The sequence below is a fragment of the Hyaloscypha bicolor genome, assembly GCF_002865645.1.
Source record: "Hyaloscypha bicolor E unplaced genomic scaffold K444scaffold_117, whole genome shotgun sequence".
Taxonomy (NCBI): Eukaryota; Fungi; Ascomycota; class Leotiomycetes; order Helotiales; family Hyaloscyphaceae; genus Hyaloscypha; species Hyaloscypha bicolor.
In genome coordinates this window covers 80,377-99,993 of record NW_020194619.1, presented here as the reverse complement: position 1 = coordinate 99,993, position 19,617 = coordinate 80,377, and the positions used below count along the sequence as shown (strand labels likewise).

Sequence of the window (19,617 nt, the reverse complement as noted above, 5' to 3'; positions counted from 1 at the left end):
CTCGAACAAGAGGAAAGTTGGGACGTGGGATTGGCTGCCCCGCGCTCGGTAAAATTAAAATCCTGCCTCGAGCCCGCGCATCTGCATGTCAAACGTTCGTGGCTGCAGCTGCTCTGGTCCAATGGTCAGGGTCTTGCAGACCCTGATGTTCCAAATTCATGAAATCACGCTCTCAAGATGCATGGGAGTGCCTGGGCCAAGGCCCAGAGGACCATAACTCTGGCCAGCCCAGGCGAAGGCGAAGGCGAAGGCGACAAGGAGCAGGAGCAGGAGCAGAAGCAGAAGCAGAAGCGACGTCGAACCTGGCGGCTTGCAAACACAACGATCAGATAGTTAATTTGCCTCTGCTCGGGCCATTTGCTGTCCCGATATCTGGGACATATCGGGCATAAGAGCGTTTATAATTTGCATCAGCCCAGCCCTTCGACAGCCGGACGTGATTCGGCATCGTGGGGAAGGGAGAGAGAGGAAAGGAAGGGCAAGGGCAACGTGGAAATGGCTTGGCGCGGAGAGGCCCACCGAATGGACGGGCTCGGGAGGTTGCTTGCATGAGCAGCAACCGGACGCCCCCTGACGACGCGAGGCGAGGCGAGGCGAGGATCTCCATCAGCCCTGAAAAGCGAACGAAGGGAGGAGGCCGGGTCAGCCTCCCGCAGAGAAAACGCCCTGAGCCTCGTGTGTGCTTATTATTCATTCACACAGCGCCCACACTCCTCATTACTCTTCCATATTCAACAAAACCAGACCTCATTGAGGCACGCCTCCTCGCATAATTGCCTTAATGCAGACTCAGCTCCCAGCCATGCATCGCTCCTGGGATTGTGCTCTGAGTGCTTGTGGTCCCCTAAGATTATTTGAAGCCGGGCCGTTCACAGATTGGCCGCCGGCGCGGCACGGGTGGCTTCGATATGAAAATAGAACTTATTGACTGACATCGAATTGCTCCGAGTCCGAGCCTTGCAGCCCTTCCGATCATGGAGCTGATAGACGGGGAAGCGCAGCGTGGACCGTGGACCGTGGACCACTGAATAGTGTTATTTCCAAGAACAAGCTTCTGGGAGGTCAAGTCCTGATCGAGACACTCAGCTGAAGCTTCGGCCCGGAAACGCAGCGCGACCACTCAACCCCCAACCCAATTGCGTGCCCTCTTTTCTGCATGCAGCACATGTGGGGTGGAAGTCGTCTTCCTGCTGTGCACAGCGGTCCACTCTTGCCTGACAGAGCGGAATCTCTCGCTGCATTCCAATCATCAATAGTGCAGTCCAGATGTCGGGAACGAGCTACTGCACAACGGACTGCTTCAAGGTCACAGTGCAGCCTGAAGGATCCCTGAGTGCTGCCTGTGTTGGCATGCCAAGGAGCGGTCGAAATCAGGAAGTAAATGTACCCCTCCTCAGCTGGTGAGGGAGGGGCATCGGCATACTCAGAATGGTACCAAGGTAAATTTACCTTGCGGTTCAGCTCTGCCAGATGGCCCCCAATGTCAATTTGATCGGGTGGTCGGGTCAGCGTCCCAGCACAATGGTAAGATTTAAACGTATCCAATCAATAGCATAGAAGGGACAAGGTTAGGACTCGGTCTTGAAGACTTCAGCTCCCAGAAATGCATGGCGGCTGGAGGGTGGGAGTGGCAGAAGGGACGCGATGATATTTCCGTGCCAACCCACATCGACGTAATGCGCGCAACAGGCAGTTTGGCTTGCAAGGGCGGGCTGTGCCGACTAAGCTCGTCTCTTTGAAGTCTGTAAAGTCCGAGATTCCGAATCCTTTTTGAACAACAAAGGCAAGCCCTCGCAGCGGCAACTAACTGGGCATACAAGGCTGATTGCCAGCCCGCCTGCGAGCAACGGATGACTCTGGGCGGAGGGAATAACGGTTGGGCGACGCACGTGGCTAGATCCCTAAAACCACGCAGTGGGGCGCAGTGGGAAGCAATAATACGGAGGAGAATCTTCTCAAGTCCAAGGAGTTTATGGCTAAGCCAGTTGGAAAGAAGCCGCCGCTGCTGTCAGCGAGCCTTGAGTTAGTTGAGTACAAGGTAAGTTGAGTTACGGACTTAGGGACCTCGCGACGAACGGGCCTATCAAACTGTGCTTCCCGGCGTTCTTGCAGGGCTGCTGCATCCGCTGGCCTAGTTCAGTTTCGTGCAAGTTTGTGGGGCTAAGATACCAGACTGGACGGTCCGTGGACGGAACCAAAAATTCGTTCCATGGACGTTCGAATCCGGATCCATGCAAGGATTAGCCATTTGTGCCTCGTGAGGCTCAGTCAACAGGAGAGCGTGCCGAGGATGTCTGAATAATGCAATAATATGGATGTCATGGACCGGACCCCATTTCTTCCCCTCGGCAAGATAGAACGTCTTGAATCTTGAGGCCCTTGGTGGATCTCCTGGATGGATGAAGAGCGGATCAGAAACGTAAGAAAGACTGGGAAGAACGGCAGGCAGGCACCTTCGATGCAATTCAATGACATCGAATCAAGCCCGATCTGGAGGGGAGCCAGGAGACAGATTCCCCCAGCCACCGCACTCATCAGGCAGATGATATTCGGGGCTGTCTTCATTGGAGTGAGGGGTGACAGGGTCCGCCGCCGAGTCACATGCTGCCGACCATTCGCGCTTCAGTCTTGCTTCACCGACAGAGAGGCGAACGCCATTTAGTCAAGTCAGCAAATGATGAACCCTAAGAGCCAATGCGGCAGTTGCCTGGAGGCAAGGAGCCTGGACGAGGCTGATGACTCGTGCGTGTTTAAGCTCACCCACCGAGCCGTGTTTTCGATTTCACTGGTGAGGGGAAAACAGCCCCTTCCACGGTTTTAAGGCCAGACGCGGTAAGTTTTTCCAGGTACCTGGGTAGGAGGAGAAGGTGTCAGATGAGGCAGGTCGCCGACCAGGTTGATCTGCCAGATCGACCGTCAGCCCGTCAGCCCGTCAGAGGCTTCGGAGAAAATTGAAACCTATTCGAAGAGTGAGGATCATGGGTAGGGTATTCCAGCCCTGCCAATGCCTTCCGGCGCATCAAGGATTTCTTCTCTCTGCAAGATTTGTTTCTTTGGAAAAGCAAGAAATCTGAAGGCTTGCTTGCATATGCGGGGTTCCTATGGACGGTGTCTCAACGCCACACATAAAACGACAGGGGGAGAAGGGATTAGCAAACACGAGGTGGCGTAATTATGAATATTGTTGGTGTAACGGTCTCCTATTCCAAAAGGGAAGTCCGAACCGCGGAGCAAGAAAATCTATTACTCGCAAAAGTAAAGATGACTGTGGAGTGCAACAACCTCTTCATTGCGTCAGCCTTGTGAACCGTGCTATTGAAACCAGGGTGAGAGGGGAGCCGACGGTCGGGGGAACAGGTACAAAGCTGTGAAGTACTGTCGGTGTATCTTTTCCAAGCACGAGAAGGTCCACCCAATATCAGACTCTTAACAAATCATGAGCTGTAGCGCAACGTACCATAGAAAGAGGCGCGTCGCCGCGGTCGACTCGGAAATTTCCCATCTTATTTGACCGAGGCTGCGACTCCGGACGGGCGGTTTGGCGGCTCCGGCAGGCTCGGGGGCCAGGGCGAGGTCGGGAAGCACAAGAAGGGGAGGTGGATTCCGTGATGAGACTAAAGGCAGACACACTTGAAGCCGTTACGGCAGTTGGCGAGGCGGCAAATGCAAATCCGGGTTTCAGGGCCGGTGACTAAAGCTTAGAGAGATGCAGAGTGCGTGCAGTAATAAAATGCAAAAATGCAAATACTGATGCTCGGTACCGAGGATGGTGGAGTCCATTTAGGGGGTTCGATGGCCGGAGAAGCTAACATCAGTGCCTGAGGCAGAACTATCTCGTAACCTGAACTTGTAGACATGGAATTGGGAAATTTTACAAGAAAGTTGCACCTTAATCACTCAACTGCCCAAGACATATTCCGATCACCTGACTCTTTACCCCTATATTGCCCCTATCCCATTGTTTACATTCGACCGTCAGCGTATCCGAGGAGCTGACGGCGTTGTCTTGAAACTATCGAATCCAGCAAAGACAAAAGACAGCTATCGACACTTGATTCAAGATCTACAGAAGTCTGCCGCCGCAAACCTGGATTACAGACCGGCTCCGTCAAACATGTCGTTGTCGCGGGTGCCGGGGGATGAGAATCTGTATGTTGGAGGGTATGTACCTTCTCGCCTTACAGCAGGATTTTCCAAGTCGCTTTTGGCTTCATAATCTGATAAACGACACTTGATTATCGTTTCCTCTCCCGTTCGGCTTTCAGTCTATGATTTATTTCCCTCAATGCTCATTCTCCTGCTGGTTTTCTAGCTTTCTGGTTGACCATCTGAACAGGATATTCACTCTTCGCCGGAAGAGCACTCTTGAGAAAACCGGTATTACTCACATCGTTTCGGTCCTCAAGTATGACTTCAAAGACTTTGAGGATTGGGAGAAATACGACCATCTGAACATCGAGGTTGACGATGTGGAGGATGAGAATCTGTTAGGAGAGTTTGAGAACACGGGAAAGTGGATTGAAGAGGGTCTAAAGAACGGAAAGGATGGCAAGAAAGGAGGTGTTTTAGTTCACTGGTGAGTTCCTCAGTTGTTATATCTTGTTGTTTTTGTCTATTTCTGCTCTCTGGCTTAGAAACAAGCGAGATAACCTCCTTTTCATGTCGTCGATGCCTTGAAAGATCAAGTCAAGATATTGTTCCCACTTTGAAGCTTGTTCATGATCCCATTTGTATATGAGAATACTTCAGCAGTCCACATATTACCCGATCTCCCCCCAGGTCTTCCATCTCATTTTCAACATCTTTTATATACTTTCATCATCCATTTAAAACTGACTCCCTTTCCAGCGCAATGGGCAAATCACGCTCGGTAACAATTATAGTTGCCTACCTTCTCCGACAATATCCTTACCACACCGTGTCTTCAGCATTAGCACTAGTTCGGGAATCACGGCCCATGGCTGAGCCTAACAATGGCTTCATGGCACAACTCGAACTCTACAAAGAGATGGGCTGCCCACGTGATATCGATGGTCACCCCAAGTACCAGAGGTGGCTATATCAAAGAGAAGTCGATCTCGCCCTGGCAGCTGGGATGGCACCAGAAAGGGTCAGGTTCGAGGATGAGGAACTGCAAGACGAGACCGAAGTATCGGGACGGGAGGTTGAGTTAAGGTGTCGTAAATGCCGGTATGTCCCACCCACACTTCTCAACTCCCGCAAATCAATGTGCACTACTAGCTCGATCCTAGTCAGGCCAAGCTATAGACAAGGAACATAAGGAGTGACTTCGGTCTGTGTAAACAGAAAAGCTAACAAACATGGGTCCGCAGGCAAAGTCTCGCAACAACCCCCTATTTTGTGAAACATCTTCCAAACCTTCCCAAAACCAAGTCGTTGCCTACGACAGAACCAATATCCTCACTTACCGACTCTTTTCCCATGCCACCACTTCACACCGCTTGTACGCACCATTTCCTCCACCCCCTATCCTGGATGCGGCCAGCGCTCGAACAAGGACTCCTGGATAGCCGTCTCGAGTGTCCAAATCTCAAATGCCACGCCCAGATAGGACGCTATGCATGGCAAGGCATGAAGTGCAGTTGCGGAATATGGGTTTGTCCAGCGTTCAGTCTTCAAAGGGGCCGAGTAGACGAGATCGTGAAAAGGGGGGAGAATAACCAGGGTCAGGGGCCAGATGGAGTTAACGTTGCCAGTGGGGGACGAAAGGGCACTGCTCTTGGTATTAGGCTTCCGCCGGGTATGCGAGGCAAGGGAAACCTATAGGATCGAAATGACGGTGTGGAAGAACTATGCAGCATTTCGGAGAGCCTGGCCCTATTGGTGGCCTGTATTGAAATTGTGGCACTGGCGGCGATGATGATTTGATGGCCCCCAAGATCTCGTCAGCACATCGACCGGAAACACCGAGCTCTCCCGATGCAGTTGCACTGGTGCAGCGAGTAGAGACAGTGGTCTGAACACCTTGTGCAACCATCGTGAACGAAAGGAGGTTGCCATGAAGGCGCGCTTATGCACGAGCACGACCAACGCAGATATGCATATGGTAGAAAACCACAATTGACAAAAAGACTATACAAAAATACTGTAGGATGATTAAATTCAGGGAATTCCATTCGGTAGCAAATACGCTAAATGCCTTCATCACGTTGAAGCAGGCGAACCATGCCCTGCGGTGAGCATGAAAACAGCCAAAACTGTAACGTAGCCAACTCACGCATGAGAAGAAGGCGGATGAACCAAACTACCGGTAACCGGATCATAAGCACAATGCGGTCGTCGGCTAAGGCGGAATATGGAGTGTGGGCCGAATGTTATGATTAGATATCATGCAGGCAGACAGAGATTGATTTGGAACGAGCTCGCACTTCCGCCCTATGAAATTTTGAGCTGAGTAAACGGCAAAACGAGCTTCACCGAATGAAGCCTTAGGTCTGCTCTGACATTTAAAGCAGTAGATGTTTCGGCTGTCCCTCATGCTTATCACACAGATGATGCAATCGTAGCTCTCTACGCTGTGCCGCACCACATCGTTGACCACGGAGAGCCTTGCCAGGATCATTGCGGGTGGCATTCCGAAGTTCTTCAAGGCTTGCCCGTTGCCGAGTCCGTGCTATCGAGGATGATTCTGCAGGCGATTGGCGTTGGAGGCGTGGCTTTCCGAATCACAATCTCAAGCGAGTTGCTGACAGGTGGGGTAATCCTGATGAGTTTTGCAGCTTAAGGAGGGGCTGGAAATGAAGGCCTCGAGTCAAGATGAAGTGGCTGATTTCCAGCGTGAATATGGTAAGCACTAGCACACCAGCTCGGATCCCCCATTGAGCAAGGCTGGAAAACGACGTCGAAATGCAAAGGTTGCACACAGGCTCTCGCCTGCTCAAGAGATGATACAAAGAGCTTTTCAGTCCGTGGACGCTCTGCAAGTGAGGTGGGGAGCGGGATCGAAACGGGCGGGATGCCGTCCACGTTCGATGTCGGCCGCTTGCATGGGAGAGCGTTCAGCCTGGGACTCCCGCACAAGATGATCGATGATCACTATTTCATTACCAGGATATGATCCGGGGCACGAAGTCAAAGGCCTGCCCGTTGCCAATACATCCTTGTCTAAATCAAGACGCGTGGGCGGAAAGCCGATTTCGAACGGGTCGATCACCAGGGAGTCATGCAGTAAGCAACGGGAGGCCTCGTGAACGTATGATTCTAGCCTCAGGACACTATGACGTGTCTCAGAAACCCATCTTTGCAGTCTAGCGCAATTAGCACCGAATGGGCATCAGTTGCGTTACGCCCGGGTCTAGGTCCAAGAAGGAACCGTATTCCGTACATGTTGACGCTGACTGCACCAAATGGCCCAGGTATTCGGCATCGCCGAAGACGTGGAAGAAACGATCCTTGGAGGGGCTTGTAGGAAGAGGTCAACATGACCAGACTTGGAGGAGCTTGGTCACGTGGCAGGTCCGAGTAGATGATTTGGATCCGCGTTTTGATCAGTACTATCATGATATACTGGAGGTATTTGTTAGGGGAATCCTTTGGGGACTTGAGGGAATAGGTTGGGGTTTTGTAGACGCTCCCGATTTCGTTTGGCGATCTCTGCGTTCCGTTTCTTGTCAACGCGCTGTTGATAGAAGGTCTTTTGAAGAGCAAACACTCTTGGTTCTTCGTCCAGTGCTGGAGTTGTGACTTCGTCAGGTTTCTAGAAGCGAATCAGTTGATGAATGAGCCTACTGCACACAGTAATATGTCACCTTATCCTCGGGCTTCTTCTCTTTCTTGTCATCGTCCTTCTTGTCTTTATCTTTATCCTTTCCTTTCTCCTTCTCCTTGTCCTTCTTCTTCTTTTGCTTCTCCTCGAATTCCTTCCTGACACGTTCGACCTCGGCATCCATCTCCTTCTTTTTCTTGGCGGCCACAGCTGCCTCGTCGATGATTGGGCTACAGAAGCCTTTTTCTTTGAGGTGTGCCGGGCATACATAAAAGAAGTCCTGGCCCTGCGTTAACGCCCAGCCAGGTAAGCTCGGTGTATCGACGTTGTACCTTGTTTTCAGGTGTGACCAGCACGCTGGTGCTTGGCTTGAAGCATATTTCGCAGGCTTTGGAAGCGGTGTCGGCGACCTTGCGATGGGTGTAGACGTTGGGGAAGGAGGCCATGGTCGGACGATAGAGAAGACAATTTTCTTGGCAAGAATGTCCCAAAGTCCGAGGTGGACGACTATTGAAAGGGAGGTTGGATGAAGCGCAGAGTTCAGTCGACGTTGAGGTGTTGTTGAAGTCACGTTAGCCAGACCCACCCGCAAGGCTGGAGCTAAAAGCCGAGCCGGCCAGTGCTGAGATCCCTGCAATCGCGTCCGCGTCTCAAATTTCAACGTGCAGCCAAATTTTGTTTATCTGCTGCTGCTTGAATTTGTCCCTCTCTCCTCACAAGACTTTGCAACTTTTTGGTTCCCCATTGAAACATACTTTTTTTTGCAGACATCTCTGTCGTATCTAATTGCTCCTACAATGGCATCCGAACAAATCAGAGCACCCAGCAGCAAGCCTGGAGAGACAAATTATGTGGAGGTCGTTTCACTGATTTGAGTCACCGCTTGCTTTTCAGTTCTGCATATGGTTATCAATTGACAAGTGGATTGGACCCTCTCATAGTCTCGTACAACGAGTCTATCTACTTTGACCGAGCATTCCATGCCCAAGATATTTTAGTCAGTATTGCTGGGCTCGCGTATATCACAAGGTTGAAATCCTCAAGGCCGCCGAGTTCTCTGCAGTTGAGACTGGCCTGAAAGAGGCTGAGAAAGGATTGGTTGCTGGCACACCCAAGATGATTCCTGACGTGGACGAGACATTCACACTGCCAACGAGCGGAGGCTGGGTGAAATTGTTGGGAAGGATATTGGAGGAAAGTTACAGACCAGTCGAAGCAGGAACGAGCAGGTGGCTACCGACGTGAGGTTGTGGCTGAGAGATGAGCTGAGGAGAGTTGAGAGCTATCTAGTGGACTTCCTCAAGGTCATGGCTGCCAGAGCAGAGCAGGAAATCTCCTGGTCATGCCAGGATACACATATCTTTAGCGAACCCAACCTGTCAAATGGAGACTTTGAATGTGTTATTACGCTATGGTGTTTGCTCAGGGTCTGGAGAGGCTACCAGAAGTTATTGTCCGGGTCGATCAGAATATGTCCAGCAAGGAACGAGGGTATTTTTCATTTCCTTCTCACACTAACTGCTTTGGTGTGGATCGAGAAGCTATGACGAAAGAGCTTGGCTTTAATAGGCTGGTAAGTGGTGCATTATTTATTTACTCCTCTAAGTGATGGCATGCTAATCTGACCTCTATAATTCAGCTGTGGAACTCATTGGGAGCTGTCTCATCACGTGATTTGTCATACAGGCTATGCAGTGGGCATCTATACTCATGATCCATATTAGCAGGTGAGCACCAATTTCGACCCCAGCTACCTCGACATGCGGTGCCTTTCCCTAAGCTAATTATACCGCAGAGGGGCTGAGGACCTTATTATCTACTGGACTGGAGAGTTCAACTTTGTCAAACTGGCGGGTGCTTACTCCACGGAAAGTTCGTTAATGCCACAGAAGAAGAATCCTGATTGCCTCGAACTGCTCAGGGGTAAGAGTGGTAGGGTGTTTGGCAAATGGCTGGCCTTTCAATGGCAATCTAGCGAATCCGTACTAGTAAGTTACCACGCCGCTCGTCGATTACGCAATAACTGACCGCTTGAAAAGCCTACAATAAAGATGTGATTTAGCCCTTCATTTCCTTTTATTTTTCTTCTCACGAACTCCCCTGTTGAGCCTCCATTTCGATGTACTGACACCTCATCTAGTTGGGAGAGTTTGTGGAACCCATGTTAGACGTGATTAAGAGCACTCAAAATAGCGTTCAAATTGCTACCGGCGTGCTTATCGCGTTGGCGGTAGACCTGAGAAGATGAAAGCCTCCTTCGAGTATGTTTCAATCCTTGGCACATGACTGCGGGAATTGCCATGCTAACACTTTGAATTAGTTAGTTCATGTTGGCCACCGATATTGGTCAAGAACGGACCGCCTTTCATTGAAGTGCGTCGCGTACTTGAAGAAGACAGGCACCCACATGAGCGAATGACTTATTCAGACTTCAAAAAGATTGACTCTCGCTTCGGAGAAGACGTACTTTGCATGTTTTGATTATGAACATAGCGTCGAGATGCATTCAGCTTCTGGTGGAACCGCGAAGGTTTCAGCTTTGGCTTAGGTCAAGCATTTGAAGTCGTTGCAATGGAGAAAAATTGGTTGACTTACAAAAGCTCTATAATGTTATGTCGGATACCAGGCTGGCGTAATAAACATTATTCCTTTGCTTTCAGATGGGCCATTGTTACGTTTTATTCCAATTTCAGAGAGCAAGAGCAGGCCACTGAACACGAAATTCTGTTACAATGGTTTCGATACTTGATGTGCCATTTATGTCACGTGCCTCGCTAAATTGAAAAGGGGGGCCTCTTCACTTTGACAACCTCAGGTTTTCTCTCACAAAATGAACGTCCCTTCAACAAAAAAGCCTGATCCCCGAACCAACCCTTTAGAAAGCTGTACTACAAAAACATTGTGCCACTCGTCAAAACAACTAAGGCACTGCTGGGCTCGTGACAAGCGTGTTTGACACCGCGCAGATTTTCCTGACTGAACGGAAGTTTGTATGGAAATTTTGATTCCCTTTACTAGCATGACGAAATAAGTTATCTCCTTCATTAATCTGTGTAGCGACTTGATTTAGGACGTTAGTGTGCTCGAGCATATTCTAGGCTTTTCTTTTCTATTCACTTCTAATAAACATGTACTATTGTGGATTCAGAACTTGCCATGACAGTTCGAGCTGTGACAATGGAATTAATGGAAAATTCACCTCCATATTTCGCGTCTAATTTATTTATTGGCACTGGCGCGCAACTGATCTCCTCGTCTTCAACAACCAACTCCACATCTCCACACCGCGATCATGCACAAAGACACCCATCCCAAGATGTCGAAGGAAGAGCTGGTAGACAACCCGTCCCATGTTGAGGTAGTGATTCCCCTTCGCTCATCTATGCCCCACCATGCCCCGACGCTCCACAAGTTCTGGGACATTCACATCGCTTTCCCCTCTCATGAACAATTGTTAATGCACTACCTGATAGATGATCAACCCCGATGTCATCCTGGACTTCTCACAGCTTGCTCCAGACATTTCCCAGCAAATCGAGATACTGGGTGCCAAGGTCCAATGGGCAAAAGATCTGACTGTCGGCATCAGCTTGACCGAAGCCGAAGTGGCCTTGCTCACCTGTTTATTACGAAGCAGTCCTTTGCCTCCCAACCCTCCTGGAGACGACGAACATCATTTCAACAAAATCAAGCTCAACGCCGAAAGGGAACAGATACGGGGCGGTGGAATGTTTCTCCCAAGACGAGAGAACTCGGTACTTGACAATTTTCTCGAACGGTCTCTGCGCTACAGGGAATACCAGCGAGGAACCAAATCTGCGATTATGGTACTACTGCACTTCATGGCTTTATACCAGTACTACGACGATGACAACTATCATTCCCTGGATTACAAGATGGATAGAAGCTTGGACTATAGCTCACATGTTGTCATGTTCGGCGGTAAATTCGCAGAGTTGGACAATTTAGGTCCGTCCGAAGTAGAGCATATGGCTCAGCTTTACTTCTTCGCCATTGTTGCTGTGTTCGAGAAATTGGAGAAACACCAAGCATCAAGTCAGGGCACATATCTCAATCGAAAGGAATCAATGGCTATCCTGACTTGGTTCAGTCAGTGCCCACCTCTGCTTTATCCCAAACGCCACAAGAAGTCCATGGAGCCTGTTGAATCGGCCGTCATAAAGATCCGCAGAGTTCTTGCATCTCCTGACATATGTACAGAGGCAAGACTCACTACGCTTGAAGTTGAGCATCTTCTTGCCATCTCGGAGAGAGTCCCAAGGACAAAATGCGCCGAGAAACCTAGGGGCGAGCCTAGCTTATCACCTCAAATACCTGAGCAATTTTCCGTTGGTAAAGATAGTAACGGATCAACTGCAAAGACGCAGGGACAAGATCCAAGTTCCAGGCAAGTTGTGGAAGTGTTCCAGACCTGCGCCGATATTCTATTCAAGTTCCGAAAGCACCGAGCCGAAGGATTGGGCATGTTGATACATTGCTCACACGCTCAAGGAATCTGGGTCAAGTGTGCGATGTCCTTAGCTAGTTATCCAGAGCTGGCGATTTCACCTTCACAAAATCCAGAACACCCACAAGTAACGGTTCTTGCGAAACTAGACGCCGCCAGGCGAGACAGATATATGTTTGCACCGGTCCATCTTGATTTGGAGGAAGTCCAATTTTTGACAACCGTTATGGATCTTCCACCTCGAGAACTTCCTCCGCGCAAAGATGATTCTTTGTTCTGGGGGCCAAACACTAACGACATCCCCAAAGGACTCGAATCAACCGCCGAGATTCTTCTAAAAGCAAAGCGTGCACAAAAGGTGACCGAGCAGAAATCAATCGAACAGGAGGTGAGTTTTCCGTTGCCAGGATAATACCCTTGAAGGATATTCTAATTTAAATGGCAGGACCGATCTGCGGCTCGGATCGAATCAATAATCAAAATGGTTCAAACCTTTGCGGATGAAGCCTTATCACTCTTCCCCGACTTCACAGCGAGCTACAATAAACTGCCTAAGACAATTGCTGATGGCCAACTCCCCGTCGTCGTCAATGCAATCATAGCGCTGTTGAAAGAGAAAGATGATGACAGGGAGAAAAACAAGCAGTTGCTCAAGCAGAAACTTGCGGCGAAGGACAGAGATCTTGCTGCTAAGGATAGAGAGTTTGAATATGCTGGCCAAACAAGTCACAAGCAACAAGAGAAGCTCAAGTCAGATATTTTGAAGACACAAGCTGAGCTCGAAGTAGTTAAGCGCGAACTCGACAAATCTCGCAAGGAACCGGATAGAGTTAGAGAGGGATTCTTTGGCAAGATCCAAAAGCTGCATGATAAAGTAAGCGGTTTGGAGAAGGATATAAAGGCGAAAGACGACCAAATCTCGGTGCTCGGGCTGGACCAAGCAGAAATGATCAAAGATATCGAGAAGAACAAGGAGAAAGTCGGCAAACAAAGAGACCAACTGAAGGAGTGGCGAGACAGATACAAGCAATTAAAGGACGAACGAGACATATTACGATTGAACTTGCAGAGAACTCGGAATCCAGGCTCTGGAGCCGCAATTTCGGTCTTGGAGAAAGCGTTGGCCGAGGAGCGTGCGAAGTCGAAGCTCTTGGAGGATAAGCTGGACAAGTTTCTTGCAGCGGCTGCAGCTGTAGCCTCTATGTGAAGTGACGTCCGCATCACAGGTGGTTCAACCTGCTGTTTGTGCATTGGATTTCTCGCATTTTCTAAATGCAGGGCCGCTATTTAACTGTCCTTGGGAAGGCACTTGCCTCGGTTTTGGGATTACTGAAGATCTGAGAAGCACGGCAGGATCACCAATGTAGATAGGCAGTAACTCCATAGTAACTCGGAAAGTTTTGACTATGAAATGGAGCTCTCATGCCAAAATCAAGAGCAAAGTATGCAACTGGGATATCTTTCTATGAACAAGGGGCAACCTTTCTTACTTCTTCAATGACTCACCGTTCGCGGCAATCAATGACTCCTCAGTCCTTATAGGACCTTCACCTACAGAGGTCAAGATGACTCTGCTAACTCCACCCTTCAGCACCTCCACAGCTCGAGCATCTACATCCGTTGCCTCTTGGACTTCAATATCTCGCCCTTGCCATCCATCCAGACTTCCAAGGGCGCTTTTGAACAGACCAGCCACCAAACCTGAGTTCTGCTCCTCAAAATAGATTACAGCGTTTGGTCCAGCATCGAATGTATACGCCGCAACGATCTTCCCCGCCTTTCGATTGATATCCTCAACAACCCTAATAGCCGCCCGACTAACATCATTCAGGTAGAAAATCGGCGGGAAAGTATCCAAGCACGTAGCATGGAAACTATTACTCTCCATCATCGTAACCTTCCCAAACGTCTCGAAATCCCGCTCCTGGATCGCCTTCGTCATTAACTCCATGTGCTTCGGGACGACAACCTCTGCTCTCCTTTGGAAAAGCTCCGACGTCCCTACTGTGATTTGCATGCCTGATGTACTGCTTACGCCTTTTTTTTCTGCGGAAACCACAAGGATGAGGGCACGCATTGTGGGCCAGTGTGAGGCGGGGGCTAGTTCGACAGCCACACTATCCGAGCCGTCAACCTTGCTCCCCATTTGCCATGCTACGTAGCCGCCGAATAGAGACCGGCATGCACTGCCGCTACCTTGTCGAGCGATGCATGATAGGTCGGTTGGAGAGGAGGGGAGCTCGTATAGATTTGCAATTGCTCGTACAAGAGCGGCAAACCCGGCAGCAGAACTGGCTAGTCCGGCAGCGGTAGGGAAGTTGTTCTCAGAGACAATTCGAAGGGGGAGGGAGGAGAGTTTTGGGAGCGACGGATTCGATGATTCGAGGGCAGCGCGTAGAGAACGAAGCTCGCGGAAACATGCCTGAGTGCGGGCACCGCTCACGTCCTGGGGAGAGGAATTCAAAAGGAGAGTATCTTCAGAGAAGGAGGAGGAGCAGGCGGCAGTCGTGTGTGTTCGTAAATCGACTTGGGAGAGGGTGACTGAGACGGAGGAATTGGTTGGGAGATTGAGTTTTGGATCTCGTTTCCCCCAGTATCTGGACTTGTTAATATTGTGTGAGGTGTGGGGGAGGGGTCCTCACTTGACAACTGCAATGTTGACTGGGGCAGTCGTGCTTGCTTGGTAGACTTCCGCCATTCTTAGATCAATGACTGTCTGTGTTGCCCTTGAATATTTAAGACAACAATTGGCCTTTGGACAATTGGTAAGTGAAGAATGGTGTGGATTTGTTTTGTTTTTTCAAGGCGGTCAGAGTCAACCAATCGGGAAATTGATTCGCCGATGTTCGCTCAGGGGGCCAAAAAGATTCATGCATGAAGGCATCATCGAATCCTCCTTGACGCGCTCTCATCCGACAACAAAATGGCAAAAGACACAGAAAATCCGGCAGAAGTCTGCCCAGTAGATCCAGCTACGCGTGCGGCATGGCTCAAATCGAATCCCTCAAGAACAGCAGCGTTCCCAGGTGCGACCAAAGACGCGAGTTTGGCAAGCCAAGGAAATAGCTGCGACTCGAGCACAATCGACCAGACACTTCCCCCTCCGCCTCCGAAAGGGCTTTTCTCACGATTTTCCACTCCTTCTCCACCAGAAGCTCCCAAATCTCTGGGAGTCGACCGCGAAATTTCTACGATTCCACGCGCTTCGCCAGTCAATCAAGATGCTGGAGCTAAACCTGCAAATAGCGAGAAAGAAAGTGGTGTTAGTGAGAGTGGAAACTGGATATACCCTTCCGAGAAGATGTTTTTTGAGGCTATGAAAAGGAAGGGCTATAGCAGTGACGCGAAGGATATGAAGACAATTGTGCCTATTCATAATGCGGTCAACGAAAGAGCTTGGAAAGAGATCAAAGAATGGGAACGGCCGTGGGGAAGTGAGGAGAAGTATGAATCATATCAGTATTTTCAGACATTGGGACTAATTGGGATAGGTGTGGTGGCCCGAGATTACATTCCTTCCTTGGATTATCTACAACAATGAGCCCAAAGGCGAGGTTTAATACATTATTGGGATATGCTCCTCCTTTCGACCGACATGATTGGGTGGTGGATAGGTGTGGAACGAGAATAGAATATGTGATCGATTTCTATGCGGGAAGAGATGAAGGGAAGGGAAATGGAAAGCTAAACTTCTTCTTGGACGTACGACCAAAGTTGAATACTTGGGAGGGCTGGAAAATGCGTGGAGCAAGGGCATTTGGTCTGGCTTAGGTGTATGGAGGGGTCGAGGAGTCCTCTTTAGCATCAATGAGCATTGGAGGAAACCTTCGGACAGCTATAGCTGTTGGGACAATCGACAATCTTCACTCAACTCTTATCAATCGACGGTCATCGGGGTGACAAAGAAGTCATGTTGGGTTGAAGGAAATGGTTCTTAAGAACGTGTTGACCTCAAAACGAGAAGGACAGGAAGACCAAAAGGATTACACGTAGAATTGTCGACGGGAAATAAAGAAGCAATAGCGGCACATGGCGAGTCCAAAGAGACACCCTGAACAACAGTGAAACACAGTTATGAAAAAATTTCAAGAGACTAGAAGTTTGCTTCAATCCCTTCTCAAACATTCTCAGCTACCGCTTGTTTTCCTTCATCCTGATTCTTGTCCCTGACTGCGTTTCCATAGCTGAGACTTCTAGATCCCAGTTCTGATCAAGGCAATCTATGATTTCTCTCTCAATTGGTGCCAAATATGCCCGTGTATCCTCAAGTGCTTCAATCAGCGACCTACCCTCTATCTTGCCGTACTTTGCAAATTGAAGAGCAAACATCCAAGCCTTTAGCAGAGTGACTGGGCTTGCATCCCCCTCTAGCACAATTAGAAAGGTCATCCTCGACTGATCATACCACACAATGTAACCACAGTCCTTGAAAATGTCCAGCAGCTTTGAGAATTCAAGCAATTGAGTTCCGCTGTAGCTGCCCGTCGCGCGACCAGGGCGGCCGAAACAACGAAGCACAGTATTAAGATCGACTCCTAGCTTACAATAACCAAGTATTCCTCCCTTCCACCTCAGGACACCATCTCTTTCAAACACTCGCTCTTGAAGACGTACTTCTTCCGGAGTGGGACACACCAACCGAGGCAAGTCTTCTCTGCTCAGGTTGCTGTCATTGCTGTAATTAGTCTCATCGTTGTCAAGCTGTTCAAGTAAACTTGAGAACACAAGATTGGCGCGTTGTCGATTGAGCGTTCGCATGCATACTGCCTTGACGGCAAAGTAGTTCGTCCCAAGATGGATGGCAAGAAGAAAGATCATTGCTGTCCAGGTTGCCCATTTAGACGAGATATAGGAGACGACGAGACTTCCTGCCAACATTCCCATCAACGATATGACGGTTTCTTGACTTGAGTCTTTCTATAGAAATATCAGCCTGCGCTAGCTGTTGGAGTAGATGAACTTACAGCATTTAGCTCCCCAAGATTCCCTTGAGTTGCAAAATGAGCGCTTAATGAAGCCTTGGAACTCCCAGCAGCAACTCCACATAGCGAACGAAGTACACTGGACAGGCTCAACAACACTACTCTCGAAGCTTTGGGCAACGCAGGCGAAAGACAATCTAAAAGCATAGCAGCATCGTTGAAAATGTCGGCAGCTAGACGGTACATTTTGCATTCAGGCTCGAGTGACGTTCCGAGTCTATGAGCGAAAAGAATGGTGGCAATTCGGCCTATGCTTTCTTGAAGGACCGTGAGGAGAAGAGCGGCAGTTGGAGACGCATGTGAGTCTCCCACGCCAATGCCTTTAACGTGTAAGTCTTGTGAGTCTAGTTGCAGGGAAATACATGCCTTCAAGCACTGCTCTGGATGATAGCATCCCCGCGATCGAGCTTGAGAAGGCTTGTAATGAGTCCTAATCAAATAAGTCTTTCATGTCATCCGCTACTCAGTGGTGGCAGTTCTCTTACATAGATCTGGTACCTGTTTATGTTTCAATACGAAGGTCTTCAGATATGTTCAATTATAGCTGACTTACTCAAGGTAATCTTTCGTAACACTGTTCGGGTATCCCGCAGGCAAGAACGCATTCAAGATGCTCCTCGCATAGCTGTTTGAATTCTTGGGAACCTGATTAAAATATCAATATTTAAATAAATTTGAATGAGTGGGCGGTCTGACAATAACATCAATCCTGCTTCCCGAATGCGTTGATGGGCTTTTGATATATGTTGCCACGAGGTTGTTTGCTTGGTCGAACTCATCGATCTCAAGAGCTTCGTTATTGAGAGGATTCTGGATCATGATGAGTGGTATTCGTGATCGGATCGCATTTTCTGAGTGTAAAACTTGGTTTGAGATGACGGAGAAGATTGGCTTGTTTCCGGTAAATTGTTGTGAGATTGAGAAGGCTACGTTTCGGGTTTGTGAAAGAAGCGAGTTGAGAAGCGGATTGGGAGCCTTTTTGATAACTCCTTCAAAGCTCCAAAATGTTCTTTGCACCAAGTATAAATAGGCATTGGGAATCCCAGGAGCTTATTTGATTATCGCTACATATTTGAATTTGCTTTGAAGAATCGTCCGCAGGAGGGACAGCCAGTAAGGAAGCACGTGATGGGTTTGAGGTGAAGTGAGCATGTGAGTACAAGAGAGGAAGAGGTCTTTTATTGAAAGCTCTAGCTAGTTGAAAACCGGAGGACTGCTGATAAATGACGATCATGCTATATCATTCAAAACGCGAGAAAAGAGAGCCCTGGATGCCATTGATCCTCCCAATGCAAGTATTCGTTGTCCCCCACCCCCCAACGCCGATTCCACTTTCCGATATGTCCTCCGGCCAAGCTGTCGCGAATCCTTGGCTACCCCGTCTCCCCAGATTCCGTAATTGGCCTCATCCCATCGTCCGGTGATACCAGAAAAGCAATTCGGGCTCTTATAGGGTATATTTACTTGTTCGACATAAATTTGTACAGGATTCCTCTTCCAAATATGGATCTGCTCAGCAGACCAGTGTAGCTCCGCCAGTCTCAATGGCATCGATCTCCGCCAGGTCGATTGGAGTTCGTCGGAAACGTGCTGGAAGCTCGTTGCGATCAAAGTATTCGCCCTTATTCGGAGATACCGGCCCAAGGGAATGTCCCGACATGGAGCCAATACTGCCATCAGCGCTGCTCTTTGCACGCCCAAGAGGACCGTGTTGTTGTGCTTGTTGTCTGTAGGACGAGAATGAAGAAGAGGGCTTCGGGGCGGTGGTCCAGTCTGCTGGGAGCTCATGAGAAGGCGATGCTGGGTGGGCGTGAGCAGAGTGGTCGACAGAAGCTACGTAATTGTCAGCTGCGTCCTTCGATAGGAAATCCAGAGAGTTGGGCAAAGATTCTTACCTGGAATTGTGCGCTTGCCAATGAACTTAATCATGGGGACACGCTCAGCAGCGGAAGAAGCACGGAGAACCTTAGTCGCAAACATCTTGAAGGTGGATTGGAAGAGAAAATCCGGTGGATGAAGCTGGCACAGGTTTCCAGAATGCTGCTGGCGAAGCCGTGCAGTTGCTTTCTCCGCTGGCGATGGTGTTGTTGCCGTGTGTAGAAGTTGACGGAATGCAGGAAGCTGTCTTTAAAGGCGTGATTTCGAGCTCGCTAAAAGTAAAAGATGGGGGTCCCCAGGGGTCAGGCTACACAACCGAACTCGGGCGCTGAAAAGTCAACTTTCACACGGAGAACTTCGAACTTTTCACACCACCACCACCTTTTGCTGCTGTTTCGCAGCCACGTCAGACTTTGACCCAAGACTTTTCTTTTCACAGGAGCTGCAGCCAGCATACTGTATGATTCGTCGCAAAGGAAGCATTGCAAGCAGAAGTCGACTGATCCCGGCCATCTCCGGGAGATTCCTCCGCTGATAGCCCCCGTCACATCACACCATTCAGT

The 19,617-nt window shown here is 49.3% G+C and overlaps 7 protein-coding genes across 7 annotated transcripts; 3 read left to right on the top strand and 4 right to left on the bottom strand.

The window, feature by feature from the left end:
* Positions 1 to 3,888: 3,888 nt before the first annotated feature.
* On the top strand, positions 3,889 to 6,020 carry K444DRAFT_33808 (dual specificity protein phosphatase 12). Its single transcript, XM_024872001.1, has 4 exons — positions 3,889 to 4,161; positions 4,337 to 4,576; positions 4,849 to 5,190; positions 5,334 to 6,020. The coding sequence occupies exons 1-4, from the start codon at positions 4,115 to 4,117 to the stop codon at positions 5,785 to 5,787; spliced, it is 1,083 nt and encodes a 360-aa protein (XP_024733642.1). The 5' UTR covers positions 3,889 to 4,114; the 3' UTR covers positions 5,788 to 6,020.
* A 1,520-nt stretch (positions 6,021 to 7,540) lies between these two features.
* On the bottom strand, positions 7,541 to 8,172 carry K444DRAFT_644519 (DUF1742-domain-containing protein; the record flags this gene model as incomplete). The annotated part of the gene is made up of 3 exons (XM_024884973.1): positions 7,541 to 7,717; positions 7,770 to 8,006; positions 8,059 to 8,172. The coding sequence occupies 3 exons, from the start codon at positions 8,170 to 8,172 to the stop codon at positions 7,541 to 7,543; spliced, it is 528 nt and encodes a 175-aa protein (XP_024733641.1).
* Positions 8,173 to 8,523: 351 nt separating this feature from the next.
* K444DRAFT_644518 (L-Aspartase-like protein) lies at positions 8,524 to 10,274 on the top strand (the record flags this gene model as incomplete). The annotated part of the gene is made up of 8 exons (XM_024884972.1): positions 8,524 to 8,577; positions 8,729 to 8,854; positions 8,884 to 9,065; positions 9,164 to 9,299; positions 9,413 to 9,453; positions 9,522 to 9,714; positions 9,867 to 9,956; positions 10,155 to 10,274. The coding sequence occupies 8 exons, from the start codon at positions 8,524 to 8,526 to the stop codon at positions 10,272 to 10,274; spliced, it is 942 nt and encodes a 313-aa protein (XP_024733640.1).
* A 3,291-nt stretch (positions 10,275 to 13,565) lies between these two features.
* Positions 13,566 to 14,969, bottom strand: K444DRAFT_653951 (Diphosphomevalonate decarboxylase). The gene is made up of 2 exons (XM_024885912.1): positions 14,837 to 14,969; positions 13,566 to 14,791 (listed from the first exon to the last, which is right to left on the bottom strand). The coding sequence occupies exons 1-2, from the start codon at positions 14,890 to 14,892 to the stop codon at positions 13,681 to 13,683; spliced, it is 1,167 nt and encodes a 388-aa protein (XP_024733639.1). The 5' UTR covers positions 14,893 to 14,969; the 3' UTR covers positions 13,566 to 13,680.
* Positions 14,970 to 15,117: 148 nt separating this feature from the next.
* Positions 15,118 to 15,965, top strand: K444DRAFT_644516 (cytochrome c and c1 heme-lyase; the record flags this gene model as incomplete). The annotated part of the gene is made up of 2 exons (XM_024884971.1): positions 15,118 to 15,638; positions 15,686 to 15,965. The coding sequence occupies 2 exons, from the start codon at positions 15,118 to 15,120 to the stop codon at positions 15,963 to 15,965; spliced, it is 801 nt and encodes a 266-aa protein (XP_024733638.1).
* Positions 15,966 to 16,136: 171 nt separating this feature from the next.
* Positions 16,137 to 18,141, bottom strand: K444DRAFT_33736 (DUF647-domain-containing protein). Its single transcript, XM_024871995.1, has 7 exons — positions 17,873 to 18,141; positions 17,730 to 17,821; positions 17,662 to 17,674; positions 17,543 to 17,606; positions 17,159 to 17,496; positions 16,224 to 17,111; positions 16,137 to 16,171 (listed from the first exon to the last, which is right to left on the bottom strand). Exons 1-6 carry the CDS (start codon positions 17,993 to 17,995, stop codon positions 16,326 to 16,328), a joined length of 1,416 nt encoding a protein of 471 aa, XP_024733637.1. The 5' UTR covers positions 17,996 to 18,141; the 3' UTR covers positions 16,137 to 16,171; positions 16,224 to 16,325.
* A 548-nt stretch (positions 18,142 to 18,689) lies between these two features.
* K444DRAFT_644514 (uncharacterized protein) lies at positions 18,690 to 19,156 on the bottom strand (the record flags this gene model as incomplete). Its single annotated transcript, XM_024884970.1, has 2 exons — positions 18,690 to 19,009; positions 19,072 to 19,156. The coding sequence occupies 2 exons, from the start codon at positions 19,154 to 19,156 to the stop codon at positions 18,690 to 18,692; spliced, it is 405 nt and encodes a 134-aa protein (XP_024733636.1).
* Positions 19,157 to 19,617: the final 461 nt, after the last annotated feature.